The sequence below is a fragment of the Pocillopora verrucosa genome, chromosome 8 (assembly GCF_036669915.1).
Source record: "Pocillopora verrucosa isolate sample1 chromosome 8, ASM3666991v2, whole genome shotgun sequence".
In the NCBI taxonomy this organism is placed as follows: domain Eukaryota; kingdom Metazoa; phylum Cnidaria; class Anthozoa; order Scleractinia; family Pocilloporidae; genus Pocillopora; species Pocillopora verrucosa.
In genome coordinates this window covers 10,455,590-10,477,635 of record NC_089319.1, presented here as the reverse complement: position 1 = coordinate 10,477,635, position 22,046 = coordinate 10,455,590, and the positions used below count along the sequence as shown (strand labels likewise).

General features: G+C 38.0%; 3 protein-coding genes across 3 annotated transcripts; 1 reads left to right on the top strand and 2 right to left on the bottom strand.

Moving 5' to 3' along the window:
• Positions 1–2,771: 2,771 nt before the first annotated feature.
• LOC131778863 (small ribosomal subunit protein uS9) lies at positions 2,772–6,549 on the bottom strand. The gene is made up of 6 exons (XM_059095333.2): positions 6,481–6,549; positions 6,356–6,388; positions 5,324–5,425; positions 4,335–4,431; positions 3,595–3,642; positions 2,772–2,970 (listed from the first exon to the last, which is right to left on the bottom strand). The coding sequence occupies exons 2-6, from the start codon at positions 6,386–6,388 to the stop codon at positions 2,825–2,827; spliced, it is 426 nt and encodes a 141-aa protein (XP_058951316.1). The 5' UTR covers positions 6,481–6,549; the 3' UTR covers positions 2,772–2,824.
• Positions 6,550–7,061: 512 nt separating this feature from the next.
• On the top strand, positions 7,062–16,432 carry LOC131778900 (uncharacterized). Its single transcript, XM_066171290.1, has 6 exons — positions 7,062–7,501; positions 10,967–11,202; positions 12,185–13,066; positions 13,223–13,276; positions 13,846–14,465; positions 14,961–16,432. The coding sequence occupies exons 1-6, from the start codon at positions 7,170–7,172 to the stop codon at positions 15,282–15,284; spliced, it is 2,448 nt and encodes an 815-aa protein (XP_066027387.1). The 5' UTR covers positions 7,062–7,169; the 3' UTR covers positions 15,285–16,432.
• LOC131778966 (uncharacterized) lies at positions 16,375–21,913 on the bottom strand. Its single transcript, XM_059095461.2, has 6 exons — positions 21,709–21,913; positions 20,203–20,505; positions 18,589–18,904; positions 17,356–17,515; positions 17,126–17,255; positions 16,375–16,551 (listed from the first exon to the last, which is right to left on the bottom strand). Exons 1-6 carry the CDS (start codon positions 21,827–21,829, stop codon positions 16,466–16,468), a joined length of 1,116 nt encoding a protein of 371 aa, XP_058951444.2. The 5' UTR covers positions 21,830–21,913; the 3' UTR covers positions 16,375–16,465.
• Positions 21,914–22,046: the final 133 nt, after the last annotated feature.

Here is a 22,046-nt window from a genome sequence, read left to right as displayed (position 1 = left end):
AGACCCTCCTCTAATGGATGAAGAGTTAACAAAAGTGTATTTATGACCATTGGTTTTACAGTAACTTGGCCGAAAGAGAACCGTGGAATTGAGTTAGGGAGGGGTATAAAGGGAATTTTTATTAGCGGAGCCGAGATTACCGATACCATAACCGGACTAGTCCAAATCTTTTCCTATACTTTTGTGAGTCATTTTTCAGTGAGCCATAATGAAAACTTATAGCGCTAGTGGTAAAAATGAGGAATGTGGCGAGCGAGGAGATTATAAACCGTTTATAATCTCTTGGGCGAGGTGAAGCGCGGTCGAAAAAATATATAATGATGATGATAATACCATCAAAGTGGACGGAGGAGGCTAGTGGTCGATATTTACCCAACCACTAATCGGCGAGGTAAATGTCCACTTCTAGCCGTCGACGCTAATTATATAAATCCTAGGGGGGGGGAAGCTTGATGATTTTGGTTGTATCACGATAAATTTACCTGATTTCCTTCCCTTTCCGTTCTCAAAGGCTCTCATGGCCCCTCCCCCCCTCTCCCCCTTGCTCCTGCCTCGCCCCCTCACCGGCAGTTAATTGGCCGTCAATTTGCCATGGTTTCCTCCTTATACTATGTTAGCGACGACTGATCCCCTCTTCATCCCCTCTTAAAACCATGTGTCTTCCCCCCTTAAAATCCTCCACATCACCCCCGTCTCCCCTGCCACAGGCGATAAATAAGCAGGATAATGATGAGCCTTAAAACAGTGAGATCAGCAGAGCACAAAAACACGTTTTAAACTCATTTATTTCTGCAACGATTGCAAGATTTTCGGGCACGAGTTGCCCGAGAGTGAGTCAATATTCTAAATATATATGATTACATATATTTAGTTATACATTTATTCTCAAAGCATTAACTATAAGTGGAAAGAAGAGATAATTACAATTAAGAGATTATTTCTTTATAGATAGAGATTCGTTAACAGGAAAGGGTAAATCTTATTATCGTATGATCCGTGCACGTAATCCCATATGTAGTAAGCTACAATGAAAGCTCACTTCTGTAGGACAAGACGGGTTAACGCAGGTTTGGATTAAGCCGTCCGGCCCCGCACCAGCTCGGCTTTGTTGAATTTTCCGAGAATGTGAGGTCTAAAAATGAGATGAAAAAAATGAGCCTTGTTTTTTCCGATGAATTGTGAGTTTCTTGTTCTGACACGAAGAAATAAGGTCAAACAGCAAAAGAGAAGTTTATCATAGATTGGATTGCCCAATACGAGTTCCTGTTATGCATCTAATTGCTTCCTTATTAGATTTTAACATTCAAACATGATTTTAAATTTTTTAAGACTTAGAGGTCAAATGATAAAATACTTATTGACTGAGCTTGGTCAGGCGCGGACGGGAAAATATTTGGCTCTCCGCTATTACGCCCAGACTCGCTGGTCTCGCTGCACTCGGTCCGTAAGTCATGACCTCGGGTCAAATATTTCTTCCGTGCGGACCTCCCACTCTGTCAATGAGCAAATATATCACGACGAAGTTTCCCAAAATGTTTTCAATTGTCTATAACTTAGAAAATAGACTACGAGCGGTCCCTGCTTTTCTGAGGCGGCTGTTGTGGGAATCAAAATAGGTAAAAAATTGATGTTCACGCGGAACTTGCCTCCCATAGTTTCGCGCGGTGCGGAAACACCATATTTTCTTCACTGATTTGTTTTGAATCGAGCGACAGTCTTCGCCGAAAAGGAGGGACTGTTCGTAATCTATTAAGACAAAGTCTTTTACTAGTTTCCCGATCTCTTTGTTAAAACTGTTCCGTTCGTGCACTGTTTCATATTTAGTTTCTTTCTTTGAATTAGGACATATCCAAAGCAATACGATTAAAGCCAAATGTCCGAAGGTCGCGGTGTCGCATCTAACCTTCTTAAAATAAGCCCTAATGTTACCATTGTGATTATTTTTATCGCATGAAAGTGTTACTGGCAGTAACATATTTTTATTATTGTATTAGATACATTGACTTGGGCAATATCCTGTCTGTATAAGTAAAATCCAAAACCTCAAGATATGCCACTTGATAGTCCAGACTACTTACGGCGAAGCACGACGGGGACGGAAACGAGAACGGCGTGTGTTTCTAAATGTTGTATATTACCAAAATCAATCAATGTCTTATAGAACCGAAAGTTTTTCTGTGCCGAGATCGGGAACACCGATGGCAAATTATTCACTATCCTTTTTTCAAGACTCACCTATAAGTGAGGGCTAGCGTCCTTCGAAACGTTAGACACGTTAACCGCAGTTTCTTCGGCACGCAGTTTGGTTGAGAGATTGTAGCTCGTTTCTAAATCGACGTTCTCTCAGTATCACCGTCACCCCTGCCATGTCTGGATAAACACGCCCCTCGCACCCAGTGCTCACAAGTGCCATAATCTTGAATTAGTCATTTCTTGGACATCTTAAATACGGCGAAAACAATTCTCGCGTGTAACTTTCGCAAGAAGGAGTAATTTCGAGGATTGGTCAGAGCGTAAACGTTCGTTTCAGGTTTAGAAAGAACTCATATGGGAATAATACGAAAGGTATGTCATGATAATAGCGCGTACGATTCTTGTGGGCGAGTAAAACTGTACTTGGGAAAACCTTGACGGTTTGGACCAATTGATTCGAGGGCACATACTACAGAAACGATACCTAGGTTACTTTTTCCATAATGAACGATGCTGTAACAAGTCCAAAATCAATGGAATAGTAATAAAAAAAAGAAAAGTAAAAACAACTTAAAATGTTCCATCAAACTAATAGATTTTATTGATCTCCAACTGCAAGTAAATAAGAAAGTTAACGGTAAGACTTTTGGTAGCGTGAGCGGGCTCCCGGTCCACCGAATTTCTTGGCCTCTGCACGGCGTGGGTCAGCCACTAACAGGGAACGGTCGTACTGAACGAGGATGTCACGGATCTCCTTCTTGGACACCTCATCCACATCTGACAAAGAAAGAAAACATTTCCAAATAAGTTCCCAAAAAGTGAGCAGCATTGATGAGTCTAGGACCCACGAAATTTCAACAAAGTACATGAGAGCGTACAAGTCAACTGGCTGTTTTAGAATCAATTTCACAACAGCCAATCAGAAGAAAGGAAAACGTCACAGGGTTCCCATGGAAATGCAAAGTAAAAACAACCAAGCTGCTTTAAATGAAGCAAAACACCATGACCAAGTTACAATTGGTTGCATTTTTTGAATCTGATTTGTTGAGAGGATGGTGCGAATTTAGGGACCAATCTCATTACAAAAAAAAACAAAAAACAAAGCAACCTAGATTACTTTGAACACTTTTACACTGTTACTTTGGCTGACATCTGCACTCAACCCAACATAATGAAACATGACAAAACAACACCAAACAAGATATATAAATGAAAATATATATTTAGTCACTAGAAAATGTTTGATCATGATCACTAGCCTAAAATTTCCCATTTTGTCAGTGTCTAGTATAAGTTAAAGCAAACATCACCATAGAAAAATAAAAAAGCTGCAGGGGTAAAGTTTTACATCACAGTTTTAATAACAATTCTAGCTTTTGAACAAAGTACTACTATACTCACATTTTTGGTAATAAGCTACCAAGGCCTTGGAAATGGCTTGACGGATAGCTGTAAAAAGAAAAAAAATGCCTGTTACAACTTTCAACCATGGGCACTTAATACACAGCAACAAAAAGATGTACTGGTAAAATCCCTCCCAAAAATACACTACACAACAACAATTGCCAATCAGTAAACCACTGACACTGCTTAATGTTAAAGCCAGATCATACCAGAACTTCACAAATACATGTATAATGAGAAGTGTCCAAAAAATCTACACCTTAAGTTTGTACAGCCTGTGTGTACTTCTTGACATCATAAATTTACATAGAATGAAATTCAAATCAAGCCTTGTGTATAATAAAAAAATATTGTGGCTTTTGTTCCAGTTTTGGTTTAAGATTGTTAAAACAAGTTGGATGTTTGTATTCATTTTTTTCACATCATAATCAGAGACAAAGGTTAATAAAAACACAATCAGTTTGGAAATTTTAACCCAACAAAAACTTCTTAAACTTGTATGTAAAGTTTGTGCTTCAACCCTTTAACTCCCAGATCAAATTTGTAATTCACCTTAGTGTCAACCATACAATTGTTAGGATGTTAGTTCAGAGAATTCAGTGTTGGATCAACTAATTATTTCAAAATTGAGATTTTTCTTTATTCTCATCACTCATCTGGTTAATATGGTATTGATATTGTAAGGAGAAATTCCGTCTTGGTCACTAATGGGAGTTAAAGTGTTAAGAAGGACTTACCATAGATCCTGGATACATGTCCACCACCTTTCACTCTGACACGGATGTCAACACCTTCAAACCTCTCCTTGCCAAGAAGGAGGATTGGCTCCTGAACCTGAAGTACAGAAACAAATTAACCCTTTCACTCCCAAGATCTCATTAGTAATTCTCCCTACTGTCTGCCATACAATTCCTATGATGTAAGTTTTAGAGAATTTGGTATTGGATCAACTAATGATCCCCTAATTGATATTTTTTGTTATTCTCATTACTTGTTTGTGTGATAGTGTATTGATGTTGTAAGGTGAAATTATGTCTTGGTCACTCATAGGAGTTAAAGCACCACCCACTTCTATCTCCTGCTGGCTGAGTTCTGTTAAGTTCTCAAGGTTAGCACCAAACATTTGGTAAAATAAACAAGCATTTATCAGTAGCTATCAAAAATAGCTTGTAGCTGGCTATGGCTCCATGCTAGTCTCTCAGCTTCAACCTAATAATTTCACTTCATTTTACCATTATTGATGATGAAAAGGTGTACAAAATTTTGAAATACCATTGAACAAAATGCTGTCAAGATGCCTGGGACTTATTCACTAAATAGTTGCCTGTTTTGTGTGTAATCTGACAACACAGGATGGTGTCTATGATAACCTTTGCTTCCTCAGAGAAAGCCGAGGCCCACTGATTGCATAAAACTGTGGTTTGGGATAGAATTTTTGTAAATAACCAGGCCTGTACTATATGGTTAACTAGCGTAACTATGACAGCTGTTTAATGAACTGCTTGGATGTGATAATACTTGGCCCTTTCCAAGGGTGTCACAAATCAAAATGCTAACAACTATCTTACCTTTAGGAAAAAAATTTTGGTATATTATTTATGATACAATTCTGCTATTTTGTTCATGTCACTTACAAGAGCTGGCACTATCAGGACTATTGATGCATATTTATGTGAAAACCTTGACTCTTAACTCTAGAATAGGTATGTCTTAAACATGTACAGACCTTCATGCGAAGAGTCGAAGGTTCCACTAAGTGCAGTGGACATCCATTTATCTTGATCAAGCCATTTCCACGCTTGCAGAAGGCAACAGCAGTGGCTGTTTTCTGAACATAAGAATTAAGGTGGTTAGTTAACGTGTCACTTCACAAACTGTCTTAACAAATGATTTTCAGAGATCACGAGAAAAAAATGAACTAAAGTAATATATGTACAACCCTCTTTCAACTACCACCTTCCCACAATGCAAAACTTTGGCAGAGATTTAGCAACAAATTTCAAGTCAACAAGGGGCACAGTGAGAGCCAAATCTAGTGATTGTTCTAGTGAGTTCCATACTAGATAGATCACACTACTGGTAACCATACATTTTTATATCTGCATAAAATATAATCAACACATACAGAATACCACAGCTTTATTTGAAAAATCGCGTAGACACAGCCAGGTTTAGGGCAATAATTCCTCTTTGCACGTTGAAAATATTCATTCACAAACCACAGATAATTCTTAGCCAAGTAAATGCATCCTCCTGCCAATTGCCTGGCAGTATTTAAGTTGAATTTACAAATAGAACTAAAACTTGTATCGACGACATTTAATTTTTCAAAATTTTTTAGTTAACCAAGAAATTTCAAGATTTTCGAACTTGATGGATGTCAAAAGAGTTTAGAAACAAAAGGGAGTTATTTAATGTCGAAATTAAGTGACAGAATAATGTGGGAAGTTAGAACTGAGTCTATTTTTCTACTAAAGAAAACCAAAGACGTGCTAAAAATTAGCCAGAATGTTGTTTCGAATTTCAGAAATTAAACTTCGGATAGAAGTCTCATGACAAATATTTACACCCACTATCATAACTGCACACGGTAACTGACACGAATATCCGTGACTTTCGATTAACGTCCTTAACTTCAGATGTTAACGAAATCTAAAAAGGCAACTACTGTGCATCAAATTCACAGCCGCCATATTTGTATACACGTGTTACCAACAAACCTAAATTTTTCGCAAAAATTCTCTACATTTCTACTAACCTTTCGTCCAAAAACTTGTACTGATTGACTCATCTTAAAAGAAACATCAAATATCGCAAAATCAGAAGAAAATCGAAGCCGCAATAAATGAATATTATCAAATTAACTAAACCAAAATTCTCTACCTTTCTGATGTCTCGAGAGAGTCGAAGCAAGAGGGAGAACAGTTAAGGCGCATGCACCAATATGGAGAAAGACATAAAAACGAGGCTACAAAGAAAATCAGGAATTAAAAAAATTGGAAGGACTTCCATGAAGGAAGTCACGGAAAAGGGAAATGCCACACTTGTAAACTATTAAAACTCTGCTTTGTAGACGTGATGTTTATTCGAAAACGTTGTCAATTCACTAAGTGATTACTTGCACTCTTCTCATCTTGTCTGAAGTTTATAATTAATTCAGATGAAAAAAGTATCATAATATAGTCTTTGTTTCCCCAAGCAGTCACTTCCGATGTGGATCGCGACGTTTCGACGTCTCGACACCATCGTCAATCAGTAAAACACGTCATTGTTTAATGTAATTATGAATCCAGAATTCATGTAACGAAACCCCCAACAAATTGTGCGCGTTTTGTACTAAGTCGGAGACTACGCTACTCATTTTCATTTTAAAAAAAATTATTTGTCGGTAAAAAGTTTTGAGCATTTTTCGGGCCTTTTGAATCTAGAAACATTTCATGCGTGGGTGGAAATTTAACAAGTGGATCAAAGTCAGAAGGAATTTAATAGTAAAAAAAACTTCCCAATGACCTTTCCAGGCACTCCTCGGGAACTTGCACTGAGCTTGATAGGGCAATTCTCTCATACTCACTATGGGCAACTTTTCAACTTCTTGTCAAAAATCAGCGACTGATGGGGATGATATTCCACAATGGCTCAGTTTGCTGATTGTGTTATCCGTAAGTTCATCGGTTTTCCTCGGGTTAGCGATAAACTGTAATCCATATCTGACCAGTGAAACTGGTTACGCCGACGGAGGGGATATGTATTCACACCAGATAGAAATCCTCTACCTGAAGGAAATACTACAAAGTGGAGCGACAGATTTTTGGTTCGACGAAGTCACGTTAGGTTACCCGTTGTTCCTCGCGTATAGCCCATTTCCGTGTTTAGTTACATCCATCACGATGATCCTCACAGAATCGTAAGTAGCTACTACTTTCCATCCTTTCCGGATCAAAACTTTAAGGTAATCGGAAACTTGGGGTGTATTTGAACCATGAATAGTGGAGGTGATTTGTTAGAGGAGAAGTGGAAAGAAACATTGCTACAGGTTGAGTTCGGGACTCCATGATAGAGCATAACCTCATCTGTTTGTGTTAGCACATAATGACTGAATAATAACACAGTGTAATTTTTCTGTAGGTCAGAAACTTCAAAATGATTCTCTAAAGCATGAGAAGCTATCCCATTCGAGACAATGTTTTTTCTGTCTGTCTGTTTGTCTGTCAGACATTAACTATTTAGTAAAATAAAAAAAAAACACACACGCACAGTGTCACAGTCTCAGTGAACAAGTTGTCCTATTGTGTCTCCCTGAGTAACTGCCTTCAGTTTATCTTGTGCAGAGTGAAAAACATTCCAGTTTCTTGAAAACTGGAAAAACGTGGTTTAAATTTAGTTATAATATTGAACTTTATGATGGATTCGATCCAGTTGTATTGTCTTCCACTCGCTGAGGTAAAATTTAGCAAATGTTTTTGAGGAAGCAAGCGAGAATCTTAGATTGAGTTCAAGTTTTGCCGAACTCTCGATAAAGATTTTAATATACGATGGAATTAAAATTTTCCAAGGCGAAATAATTGTCACGTAGGTTCAGTAAAAGTTCGTAATCGCAAGAAATTCGTGCATGAACTTGAGTGAACGAAGAAAACGAGTTTACGACAGCCAAACCCGTGGAGTTCGAAACCATGATAGCCAAATGTTTAAGAGAACTGAAATATGTTAGAAGAGACTTTTCAGAAGAAAAATGGGTAGACTTGAAGATCTGACACACTTTTAACAAGATTCGAGTGCCAGATGGACTAAAATAGAATGTGTCATCTCAAAAATAGATGATACTGACCATTTGAATGTTAAAGTGACGAGGAAGAAGTTCAGCTATGAAGGGTTTGATAACCTTCATGATCACGAACGAACATTGAGAGTATTCGGACTTTGAACTTTTGCAGAGATCTCACTTCCGAAATTTCAAAATCCTAGGTGTCCCTGAGCAGGAAGATGGTAGACTTCACAGCCATGCGTTAATATCTTTGTTTCTTAGTTTCGATTACATCTTGGGTAAAAGAAAAGACCAGGAAAAAAAGAGGAAAAAAGGGCCTCGTTTGGCGGAATAAGCTTGGGTAAAGACTTCACCCTTATGTATTGATCTTCGTCAAAACACTCCAACGCCGGTGTGAATAAATTTTCGACGAAGGAAGAAGATTCTGATTAACCGAGGGAAAACTATTTGTCGATGATAACGCAGTTCCTGTGAAACAGACCTCATAATTTTGCTCGATAGTGTTAAATTTACTCGAACATATTTTTTTTCCCACAGAGAGAAAGCAACTCAATGGAAAACAACAATAGTTGGTTTATTCATGCTCAGAATACGTGTGCGATGTCGCACGGGCGCAATTTCTAGAGTGAGAAAAACTGTCTATATATATAGATATATATATATATATATATATAACAGTGTCTGTTATCAATGCACTATTCTTGATTAAACCTTGAACGTATTATACAACCTTTTAACTTCCAAGAGTTATTTGTCGTGGCAACCCTTTGGCCCAAATTTGGCGATTTTTCGGGTTGACCAGATCATATGTAACCAAATTTATTCTACCAAAGGTAATTTTTCTTTTTTTTATCTCTGAATCTTCTTTGCAATACCAACAAAGAAACAAACAAACATTAAATCTTCATTACTCGCAAAAAGTATTTAGTGAAATAATAAGAAAATTACTCACAAGTAGCAGGCAATTTCTAAGAAAATAGTTTGATCGCTGCTGGAGCCCAGTAGACAGATGAGTCGTGAGGTTCTCGAGCTAGTAACCCCTTACCATTTAGAGCCAGTTCTTTATTACTATAAAAAGAGTAACGAGAGAGAAAGAAACCAGACTCATCAGATATACAGCATTTCTCTGACGTAAGACAGATACTAGGATTTCTATTCAAGTTACTTACGGTGTTGTTCTGACACGAATAACGTTTAACTTCTATGGTAAAAGAAAATATATTTAGGCTTTCCAAATAATAAGAAATTTCTTTCCTAGAGATCCATTGTCTGACATGGAAGCATTTTTTCTCATGTTGATTCAAGAATTTTGAGGATGAGGGTTGCAGAAATTTTGCTATGACGCATGCATTGTGTTGTATTTAGCTAAAGGCATAATGAAAGATGTTATCAAATACACTTAGCACAAGCTCTTTCTGCCATCACATAAACGCGCACATTTTAGAGTGTGAAAACGATAAATATTCTGTTAGGATTACTAGAAGATTTAAGTAAAAGATTGTACTCTTTGTGAGAGGCCCAGACGTAGTTGCAAGGAACTTAAGTCGCATGACCATATTTTGTTTAGATTGTAACTTTCGAAATACTTACTGCATTTTGCCTCCTTTCAATAGACTGAATCCAAATTGTAGCATTTGACTACCATAGATTATTGACTAGTTACTTACGACACCCATCCTTTGTTCTGCAAACAACACAGAAGCTGCTGGAGCGATATCATTGAAGAGACACATTCATAACGAACTTACTTGGACAACCACTTAACCGAATTGAAGTGATATAGCACAGAATGGGCATGTTCACTAAATGCAAACTGTACAGTAAAAATTTAATCGATCAAATCGGTTGCGGGATAAACATAGGGAAACTGGGGTATCTCAGTCCATTCCCGGTCTGTTTGTTTCTATCAAATTGGAAAGCTCAAAGCAAATTACCACTTTAAATTAAGGATACAAGTGGGTATGACTATAGACACCATGCATTGTAGAAGCAGAGGTCACTTCCTCTCATTCAAAGTTGATCCGTCTGGGTCATTTTTTTTAGACGAAGGCAAGGATAAGCCTGATCAATACTATTTAGTGGGTGATCGAAACTATCCCCTCATTTACTAAGTGAATAGGTACAAAAGTACAGTCAAGTGTTTCTTTCTTGCTTTCTCTTAGCGCGCATTTCGATCGGGAGTCGTAAAACCAGAGCCAAAGTAATCAGAATAAAAAGAAGATATCACAAAGAGCCCTTGAGAACCGAAAGTAGAAACAAGCAAGCTGTTTTAGGCGCGGGGAAATGCGAGTGAACAATTCGTGATTAATTTTATTTTTGGATCTGATTGTTCGAGAAGGTGGAGCAAAATAACGCGAAACCAAAACAATCCCGGATTAGTTCGACTCAATTAATAATTGCTCTATTGCTCTCTACAGAAGGACCCATTCCTCTTTGTTTACGTTTCTAGCATTGTAAGTAATATAACAGAATTAAACGTTTTGATGCTGATTTCAGGGATAAATTGAATTTGAATACATGTAGATATTTCGGGGAGAGGTCTGGAGGGAGGTAAGCTAAGTTATTACCTCCTCTCTGTATAATTAACCCACTCTATTCTGTTTAAAGGTTCATCAGTCCCTTGTTGTTGTTTCGGTGGATGTATCTTGCTATTCTCTCAGCAATGCCCTGGACATGGTTTGTTGGATTGCGTAAGCTAGGATTGACACGATTGGAGTCGTCTTTGGTTTCCCTTTGCGTGTATTCCATATCTAGTTGGCGAAAGTTTGGACTGGAGTTGGAAGCATTTCAGTATTATGGACTTTTCACACAGACTTACGGAATGGCTATATTTCCAATGGCAGGTGTGTACTCTTGTCTTATAGAGCAACTATCATTTAGTGTCGAAATACTAAGCATACATTTCAAATGAGTTTTGTGGAACCAAAATTCAAGTGATCACAGAGGCTAATCGGCCAATAAGCTACGAAAGCCGAGAAGGGACTTCAATTCAGACTTCAGACTTCAGACTTCAGACTTCAGACTTCAGACTTCAGACTTCGGACTTCAGACTCCAGACTTCAGACTTCAGACTTCAGACTTCAGACTTCAAATTTCAGACTTCAGACTAAGTTTAACGTTAAATCGTGCGCCCCAAAATTAAACATTGCACATTTTGTTTGGCAGGATTTGCGTAGCACTCTCTGTTTGTGGGTGTTTTGCTGTTCAGATCCCAATTTGAACGTGATTTATATTGTAAACGTTTAGTACATTAGTAGTTTATTTCTGAGTCTTGTTAAATCCTTGATGAAATCTGTGTGATCAGACGAAACCAGTCGGATAATAAACAAAGTTGACAAGATCTGTTGCTGTGTGCTGCTCACTAGTTTTTTATTTAAAAAATTTTTAAAAAAATTTATAAAAAATTTATTTAAAAAAATTTCCGGAAGTCGGAAGTCGAAAGTCTGAAGTCTGAAGTCTGAAGTCTGAAGTCTGAAGTCTGAAGTCTGAAGTCTGAAGTCTGAAGTCTGAAGTCTGAAGTCTGAAGTCCCTTCTCGACTTTCGTAGCTCTCGCTCTGAGTATTCTTAGTCAAACATTGCGCTCAATGTTACCCCATTGACAAGGATAGACTGAGCTTTTGCGCGATGCGACCATCTTACTTGACACGTTGGAACGACTTCCACAGTTCACGCAAGTTTACCTAGAGATGAAGTTGTGAGATCTGAGATTGTAATCCTGTTAACATTTGATTCACAGTTTTCATATTCCAATTTCTATCGTATAAAATTTTATTTTGACTATAGTTCAAGTGCTTGCTTTTAATGAGGTCTTGTTTTCCATTTCAGTTGGGTTTCTGTATGAGTACATTATTTATGGCCTTGGCTCAAGAAATACAACAGTGCTACTTGTCGTCCTCAACTTCACTGCGCATGCGTTCTTCGGTATCTATCTTGGCATAGTGACCGGAGTAACTTTGGTGGTAGAACTCTTTACTAATCCACTGCCTCTCGCAAAGAAACTGCAGTCACCTTCAATCTCGCGCGCATGTTCCGTACACTTTATAACTGTTGCATTGTTGTCGTGGTGGATCATCCCAGTGTTGGCAAATTATGAATACATGGGAGGTTTACCTTGGAAGCGTGACAGTGAGAACGGCTACAAGGCTGGATTTGTTCTAAGAAAGTTATTCTCCGGCGAAACTTTTGACCACGGAAGAAAATTTCCATTTATTACTGTCGGAGTGGTAGCGGGGTTAGCTTGTGTTTGCTTCACGTGGCGAAAGAGTGACAGGAACACACTATGCTATTGCGCTAAACGGCGAATGATTCTTACTTGGCTCGGTGTGCTGTTCTGTGCGACTTTTTTGCTTTTTTTGGGAAGAACATTTTCAGGTCCGTTCTTTGACTTGATTCCATTTCATGAAGAAATAGAAGCCACTCGCTATTTGAATGGCATTCATTTCTGTGGACTACTATTGATGGGTGTTTCATTTTCATGTTTCCTTCGTTTCTCATGTGCTACCTTGTGTAGAGTTTCGAAAGGGTTTTTCAAATGTCGCGTCGTCTTAATTGCGACGATGCTGGTCATAACACCGGTTTTCCTCAGCTCTCGACTACAGAAAATTAATAACCTTCTGTCGGTGACCGAAATCCAGGATCTACCTGAAAGTCTAAATGAATTGAAATCTCATCCAAGCGATGCACGGATTCTGGCAAAAAAAGTGTTGGGTGAGTAAATGTTTAGTATTCTGTTTTAGTCCGTAGTTTTGCGACTTGCCTCCTTTTCCTTGCGACGTTTTCCTTGCGTCCCATGCAGTGCACAATAATTCCCGCCCAGTGTATGATGAACTCTTGGAAACATGAATAATTTTCGTTTTTCCACAGGTACTGGTAATCCTTTGACTTTAGCTCTTCTACCTCACTATAGCAGAAAGCCCGGTGAGTTCTCAAATTCAAATGAATGGCAACCAAGGATCGATTGTAAGACTAAACAAATTTGAAAATAGTATATATGAATTTATTAATAAATTTTGGAGTGAGCAATCAGCGCGGAACATTCGTGGATTTCGACGCAAACGACAGCATACCCCTGCCCCGTCAAACAACCACGTGCACTTTGTATCAATACCTTGGAACGAAGGGTAACGTTAGGAAACCGATTCGATGAACATAAAATTACTTCGTATTTATCTACATTCGAAATTTAAGAGGGATCTTTGCAGGTCTTCAGACCGAGAGATCTGGGTTCAAGCTCCAACCGGGTTATCAATGTTGCCTCTAAAGGTAATAACACTTTCCACGAAGGAACGTAGGCAGGCATCAGTGAGCTGTCCAGTAAGGATAGTGGGGATCTGGCTGAAAAAAATAATAATTTCGACTTACAATTCTCTCATTTGTTTCGTTTTACGGAATTGGGAAATACTCCAGGTCGTGCATGAGGAAAAAAATTTAATCTTGAATTTGACAATTGACGTTATGTTTCTAACTGTGTCCGTTCTGCTATATAGGAATTCTCACCTATTCTAGAGGCTACCACGATTCATTGTCCCTCTACTATTTGGAGGTTTTTCAATTCAGTCTCGAGACAATACCTTGGTCTCCTGATTTGTTACGTCTCTACAACATTCGTTTTCTCGCCACATCCGGGATCGCGTTACCTCCGCACTTCCTGAAGGCTTGTCAGCTAAGGCACCTGGCCTTCGTAGGAGACATCGAAGTTTTCGTCAGAACATTCCAAGAGAACTATGGATATTTTGAGTTTGTTCATGTGCCCGGCGCTGTTGTGGGTGATTTAAAAGGCATGCGCGAGGCTGTGTCAATATCCACCCAGCTTTTCACAAAGAGAGCTGTATTCGCCGTGAATCCTCTCAGCGCATTCAACAATCCATCCTTCAAAATTGTTGTTTCCAATAAAAATTCAGGCGGAAACTTACTCAGTTTTCTCGCTGCAGAGGAGTTTGAGATAAAGTGGTTTGTTACCAATAGGCAAGTAAAAGAAAAAGCTTTCTTAGAGGATGCAAAGTTTAGGCTCCACCCCGGAGGTGTTTCCTCACGAGTTATGCAAGAGGAAGTAGGAAGGAACTTTTATAAAGCTTATGTCCATGTAGTTGACCGAGCATGGAGTGAGGTATGTTTTTTCCGTTTAAGTATTGAGGCATGCCATAAATTCCTGATTAGATCATCCTTCGAATAAGCTTCCCCTTCCTATAAGTACTTCTCACATTAGCCAAAATTCGAAAATAAGCCGCTGCTTCCCCCGGCACTATGGTGATCTGGGTCACTATTGGGTTGGGATATCCTTTTATCCTCTGTTGTTTCATATATGACACACGTCCTACATACTGCTAGCTTCTGCAACGTTAATTGAAAGCTTCGTGCGAGTGACGAGAATAAGACGGATAGCGAAAAACACATTTTGTAAAACATGGCACTCCCTTGAAAAAGCTACCGAAGTTTCATGATCCTAAATCTAAAATAAACTCCGCGGACTTATATTTATAAATTAGTTGCAAACAGACTGGAATTAAACAATGGAAACTAAATCATAATGTGATTATAAAAGATTGTGGTCCTGGGCATTAAACTAAGCATCCTCAAGTTATTTCACTCTTTGTTTTCACAGAATTTCTACAAGACAGAGCACCTTCTTCTCAAAGTGACTTATCACCCTTACTGGAAATGCGTCTTCCAATCATTAGCGGACGCAACTGACAGTACACGTGACTGGCTCGAGGTTCCCGTGCATCACGTGACACCCAACCTGATGAGTGTAGTTTTACCTCCTGGGAAACATCACGTGATCTGTCAATACAAGAATCCCATTTATCAGAAAGTCGGTTTCATTTTGTTTTTAGTGATATATATTACTTTAATTCTAAAAGAGGTCAAATTCTTTTTTTGTTTTTTTGAGAAAAAAAGATCCTCATTTGGTTACTTTCTCAGTTGAAAATGCGAAAGAAGGTGACACATAAAAAACAGTTAATCAAACAATAGTGTTGATTTTCTTGGGCACTCATACGTTTTGGGCCCGACTCAGAGTCATTGTAGCCCGAGCTGCGAGGCCTGGGTTAAAATGAGCTCTGAGAGGAACGCAAAACATGTTTATGCTTGAGAAAATAAACCGTATTTCTGCTATTTCTTTGGAGGCATCGAGAAGATAAAATCTGAAAAAAATGACCAAAAACACGGTCTGAACAATCACGCAAGCCTGCAAACGGGCTAACATGCATTTTAGCGTGTTCAAATTTCCCATTTCACCCATAAAATGCTCCACAAACGCCTGACAAAGAAATTATACCTCCAGATATCTAAAAAATGTGTATAATGATTCTTAGCAGTTACATTCACGTCTAGCGGAATATTTTTTCCAGATGTTAGGTATCCAAACAACAGATAACTCAAACGTCTATGTTTGCGCTCGAAAACGTATATTTTTTATTCATTTAGACTCTCTGTCCATATACCTACGCTAACGATGTTAGCGAAGATGTAAATGTGTATATTCGATTTTCGAAAAATGCTCCCTAGAGTGTAAGTAATCGCACAACGATAGCGTTGATCATCATATTAAGTTTTGAACGGATGTGTAATTATTAGATTTTAGTTCAGCGTAACTTGTAACCGGCTAAAGACATAGATGCATTAATGATAAGTGTTCCCTAGACACGAGATAAATTTTGTTCAAAGCTGGGTTAAGATAACCCACGGTTAGTGTGAAATTTGGTTTCAGGTCCGAAAGCTTTTAAAAGAAATTAAGTTCAATTCTTTTTGTTTGCAATTTGATCATTGTATGCTCTAAAAAGAATCGGGAAAATTTTCCCTAAAAGGCTTTTGTACAAAGAAATGAAGAAACCTGGATTAAAATTTTACTCTGGGTTAGTGCTAATCGGCCTTCGAAGAACTTGGCCCAGGAGTAACTTGGCAACAGGAGTCTTAGCAGGGTTCGTTTTCAAGGAAACAAGAGGGCGAAAACCTTTAGTTTTCCTTGTCCAAAAGACTAGCGGAGAAAGGGAGGTGAAAAAAGATGTCATCAGAGCTAAATTTTCATTTCTTTATTTTAACCGTAGCTATTCTCACTGAACATATCACTTGTTTCACCAACACACGAGCATTACGTCTGGCATTATTTCATGCAAATGAAGAGGTGAAAATCATCGCAGGTTCCTTCCCTTGATTCTGAAAATTGACCACCCAAGTATGCTGGGAGAAGAAAACTAAATGGGAAAAAACAGCAAAAAAATCTTTTTAAGGACTGACAACAACATGAACAAGAAACTTGTTGGACATGACACGAAACATGCTCTAGAATAAGTAAAACAGTTTTACTTTACACCTAGAAAGGAATAACATCATCTCTGCAATATAGCTGCATTTCAGGAAAGGAGACATGTTGGTTCTCAAGTGGAGGGGACAAAGTTACCCAATCAAAGGTACAATTATTAAATTTCTTCTTAAGGCCAGGCAGGAAATTTTTTTAGGTGTCTTTATGGAGCTAGGCAGTCATACAGGCAAATGCCCATATTGTTTGGATTTTCATGATCGTTGTCAAGTTATCAAAGTTGCTCTGAGACGGATGTTATTTTCCTGTGGCCCTCACCACTCACCTCACCTCACCCTCCAACTATTTAGAAAAATCTGGAGAACATTATTCCTAAAGACTTAAATGTGAACTGTAAACTGTGACATGTAAAGATGCAGGCAGGACTTATATAAAATTTTAGGGGAGTTCAAAGTAGTAAAGGTTAGAGGCATGGAGTATAAGTATTCATAGTACTCAAATACACATACAGACATCTCCTTGCTTCAGTGTAAACTCAAACTTCTCACACTTGTCTTCACAGTCCTCGACTGGCTCAAGAACCACATGTGCTGAACCAGTGACTTGGGCCATCCACACATTGTCAAACGTGCCTTGTGCCTAGCAAATAACAGGAAAGAGTACAGCATGGATAAGTTCAAACAACAACATCAACAGGACTCTTGTCTCACAATCATTGAACAAATATTGACATACGTACCACCTCTGTCATTATCATTGGCTGAGTGGAACTTTCTGTTATTTCATGGGCTGGTTGTAAGAGATACACCCATTTGTCCAAAGCACCTTCACTATGGATACAGTAAGGGCGAGGAAACATGGATCGTAACAATCTTAAGCCCTGTCCATAGCAAACTTTCCTGAAAAGTATAAAGTAGTCTTAGTCAAGGTGTGTTCTTTTTTTCATGAAGAGAGAAACAATGATGTTTAAACTTATATTAATGAAGCAAACCCCTCTATGACAACAGAGGCATAGGTACAATTTTTCATAGGGGGGGTCACTCTGAGTCACAACCAGACTACCAACACTACTGTCACGTCATCATCCACACTGTGTTTTACTAAAAGCAACATTTTTCATGCATTTAGATTCACTGGATTTGCCCTTTTCACTTACCTGAAATATAGGGTCCATGTGTTGTTGAGTAAAAAAAAAAAGACCATCTTTTAACAGGGAGTTTTATGGGGACTCAGGGCCTACCCCTTACTATACCCTTAGGCAGATACCAATATAGGACAAATATTGTACCAGTATTGCATAAGTCCAACACCTGTTAATACTGGCAAGGATTATCTTAATACAACTTTCACTGTTTAAACCTTAAACTCCAAGATCCAGTTGGTAATTTTGCCTACTTATTGCTATATTTTTCCTTGTTGTATTCCAAAATAACACCCTGTAGCTGATAACCTTCTCTCACTGTTTTTCTTAAAACCTACTTACAAGATAGCTCATTGGAGTTGTAAGGGGAAGTTATGTGAATGTGAGTGCAATCTTAATGATAATGAACACAACTTGAGCAGCAGTGTAAAAATAAGGTCTGAAAAATTCAGGCATGTTTGGGGTTTGAACCCATGACCTCTGCAATACCAGTGCAGTGCAGTAACTGGGAGCTAGTCATTATGTTGGTTCCAAATAAACCTGAGAAGTGATGAATAAATGACTGTGAATATGTGAAAATCATAAGTGTGAACTGCAGACAAAGACATGAATATGAAAGCAATCTTCCCTGAAATTTTTTCAGGCCTTATTTTTTCACTACTGCTGAAGAAGTGATCATTACTGCAAAGATTGCTTTCATATTCACGTCTTTATCTGCAGTTCACATATATGATTTTCATATATTCACAGGAAAGTTAAATGTTAATCGATTCTGAGAGTTGAAGGGTTAAACCATAGTAAAAAGTTATGTGATCCCTACAGTATACTAACCACCCTATTATTTCTCCATTGGGCTGGTAATGTTTCCAGTTCCCAAGAAATTCTGCTATATTTTGGAGTGACTCATTATTAACTCCATTTTTTCTGAACTCGCATGTATCCTCCTCCAGAGCTGCTTGATGGGTATGATAAAATTCCATGAATTTTTCAAAACTGTGCTCAGTATCACCATAACCAGGCATGTCCCTCACCACAACAGGTGATGCAGTATCATAAAATCGCTTCTTGAAGGCAGCTTTGGTCAGATTTGCACTGGCTCGGCTGGCAATGGTATTCACATCACTACATAGTACACAATCAGGTTTTTCTAGAGAAAACACAATAATAAAAAAAAATGACAAAAATAAGAATGATGATGATAATGAAAACAGTGCCAGTGTGGATCATGAATGAGTACTGCCAAAAACATTATGGTTTAGAACCAAAACTGACAGGAAGTAGACAAGTTGACTCTTTCATAAAGGGGAGAAGTTTAATTCTAACGAAACTGTGGTACTGTCTTGGTTGGAGGGTATAAAAAGGTGATTTGATATTATCAACTGAGTTGATAATGTAAATTGGACACTGCAGAAAGTTTCAAGGCTGACATTTCAAGCCTTAACACTTTGTAACAGTAAATGACAAAGGCTAACACTTGAAATGTCAGCTTTGAAACTCTTAACGGTGGGTTAACTTTATATCATCAACTCAGTTGCTAAAACCAAATTACCCTGTTGACTTTTTCCTAAGCATAGCAAAGAAACTCAGAGGAAACAGGGAACAAATCCAATGTCTGGAGGGATTGAGGGTTTGGAGCTGTGACCAGCAGATTACCAGTTAGCCAAGCTACCAACAAAATCAAATGTAATAAACACCTGTAAATAATTGGTTAAAATCTCCTAGAATTCTATTGCAAATGCTGCAATCTGACTGACTCTGCTACTGACTAGCTATGCTACGATAGCTGGTAAGTTAAGTGAATAGCATGTACATAAGGTCATAAACAAAATAAAACCAAAACATAAGCATGCTGTTATTAAGTTTTGAAAAACTACCTGTGGTATATTTTGATTTGAAAAATTGAGTTCTTTGCCTGCCATTTCTAAGCCTCAAAGTTGACCGGGGCAAGGCTAGAATCAACCACTTAACCCTTTAAATCCTAAGAGTGACTAGCATCAAATTTATCCCTATAACATCACCCCTGAATTAAACATTAAGGTCAGGAGAATAAAGGAACTGATCACCAACTAAAGAAGCTCTTGATTGTAAGACAAATTCTCCTTGTCAGCACTGTAGGAAATGTTTAGAGAACAGTATGGAGAATATGCATACTGATGTTAGATTGTAAAGGGTTAAGCGACAGAGTGCACTTTCTCTTGGTTTACAGACATAATAACCCAGTTGGGATTTTGGAAGAGCATAAGAAAATTTTGAAAATCACAAGCTGGAGCCAAGTGATTTACCAGTCCAATAAATGATGGGTTTTTGACCAATCAGGGTGCTTGTAACACATGATAGAAATCTCAAGTTCATACTCTAATTTACGCAAAAAAATTAAGTAAGTAGTAAAACTACACAAATAATTTACAAAGCTGAGCAAATCAAATGTATTTGATGGTATCATACCTGGAACATACAAAGGGTTGTCAACCATGCAGTCCCAAGCACCCAGTTTTGTAAAGTCATAGAACTGATGCAGGGGTAACACCACGAAACGAATCATACGTTGCAGTGGATACTGGTAATCAGCAGTCAATTGCCCAATGTACAGTGCAAAGGATGAGTTTGTTACAGAAATCACTGTAAGTGCAGTGTAGAGAAAAATGGGCAACAGCATCACGAACACTGTAACCTTTAAACAGACACTGAAACAACTGCGTTTCTTTGCCTTGGTTTTGCCTCCATTCTTAGAATCTGAGGAAGATCTTTCTGTAAATGAAGAAATACATTCAGTTTGTGCCTTAAAGATTTGTTGAGAAGATAGTAAACCTGTTTATAGTTTCTTATCGTTATTAGCACAGATATATTGTATCATACACGTGTTTTTTTGCAACCCTCACACTCAGGAAGTTTGTGATGTGTTCAAGTTTGAATTTTGTTATTGTTACATCACAGGAGTATCTTGAGGAAGTATTGAAGGAGAATGCAAAGTTCAAATTCAGTTCACTCAATCTTTTCTACTTCCTATCCCCAAAGATGACTGAGGCCACTTTTTAACTCTTTCAAGTTCTTAACTAGCATCTGAAGTAAGAAATTCAGTAGGCTGAATGATTCCTTAATTCAAGGTGAATAAAAATGAAAGTCATGAAAATTTAAATGCCTGACAAAGGGCCAACATTCAAAATGTCAGCTTAGGAACTCTTTACAGTGGTCAATTTGCATATCTGTTCAATCGATAAAACCAAATTAATTGCAGGTAAATTTGGACTAGAGACTACCTACAATATTATTCCCCATTCCCCTAAAGGCAAAATTTTAGCATGACCCCATACTTAATTATGTATACAGTTCTTAGAGAAAGAAAACAATGGCAAAAAAAAATTTTGCCTTTCGGACCACAGCCTTGTTTATTAATAGTTATAGTTATACGGAAATCTTTCTTTTTTTAGAATGGCCTTTCTTTTTTTTAGAATGGCCCTTATTTATACACAAAAATCTTATTTTAACAACACAGGTTTACTGTGACGTCTTCACGCACGCAGGTGATCTCATGTTGGCTCATTTATTGAACAGTGAGAATATTGCTTCCATGCATTGTACTGATCAAGCGCTTGATCGACACGAAGTTGGTTCTACCATACATAATATGGTACGACTAATTTCATGCAGATGAAATGCTTGAAATTAAACGTCCTTTTTCGCAGAAGTTTCTAAGGATGGCCCATGATCACACTGGAACTGGAATGTAAACAAGGAAGCCTAATCAGTTTTCTTTACTGACTTTTATTTCCCTCACTTTCAGTATAGATTTTTCCCGATATCTCACTTTTTTTTTAGTATTTCTTATGAAAAATTAGCCTGCCTTCCGTAATGTTCTCGAAAATTTAAAGTTAAGAAGCGTTTGAAGAAAAATAAAGGATATAGACCATTCCAGATGTTATAAAGATAAACGAGGCAGGTTGCAAATTGTACCTCCGAGTGCTCGAAGAATCGCTTCGTCAATTTGTTCTTTGCTGAGACCCCAGTCTTCGCCTTTTTTACGCAGTTCCTCGACTTCTTTTCGAAGAAAGATTCCCGTCACATTATTTGCCATCTTTATCGTTCTTCGTGACCACGATCAGCGATACGAATGAATCCAACACGACTCTCTGATATTCGCTTTCTGTGTGCTGCTCTTTTATAGTAACTTCTGTATGGAAAACTTATTACTAACAGGGGAGGGCTCATACTGGACATCACTGAAGCCACAGTTGTGACGAACTTGCGCCAGAAATTATACGACGTATTAAAGTATATGAGAAATATTTATT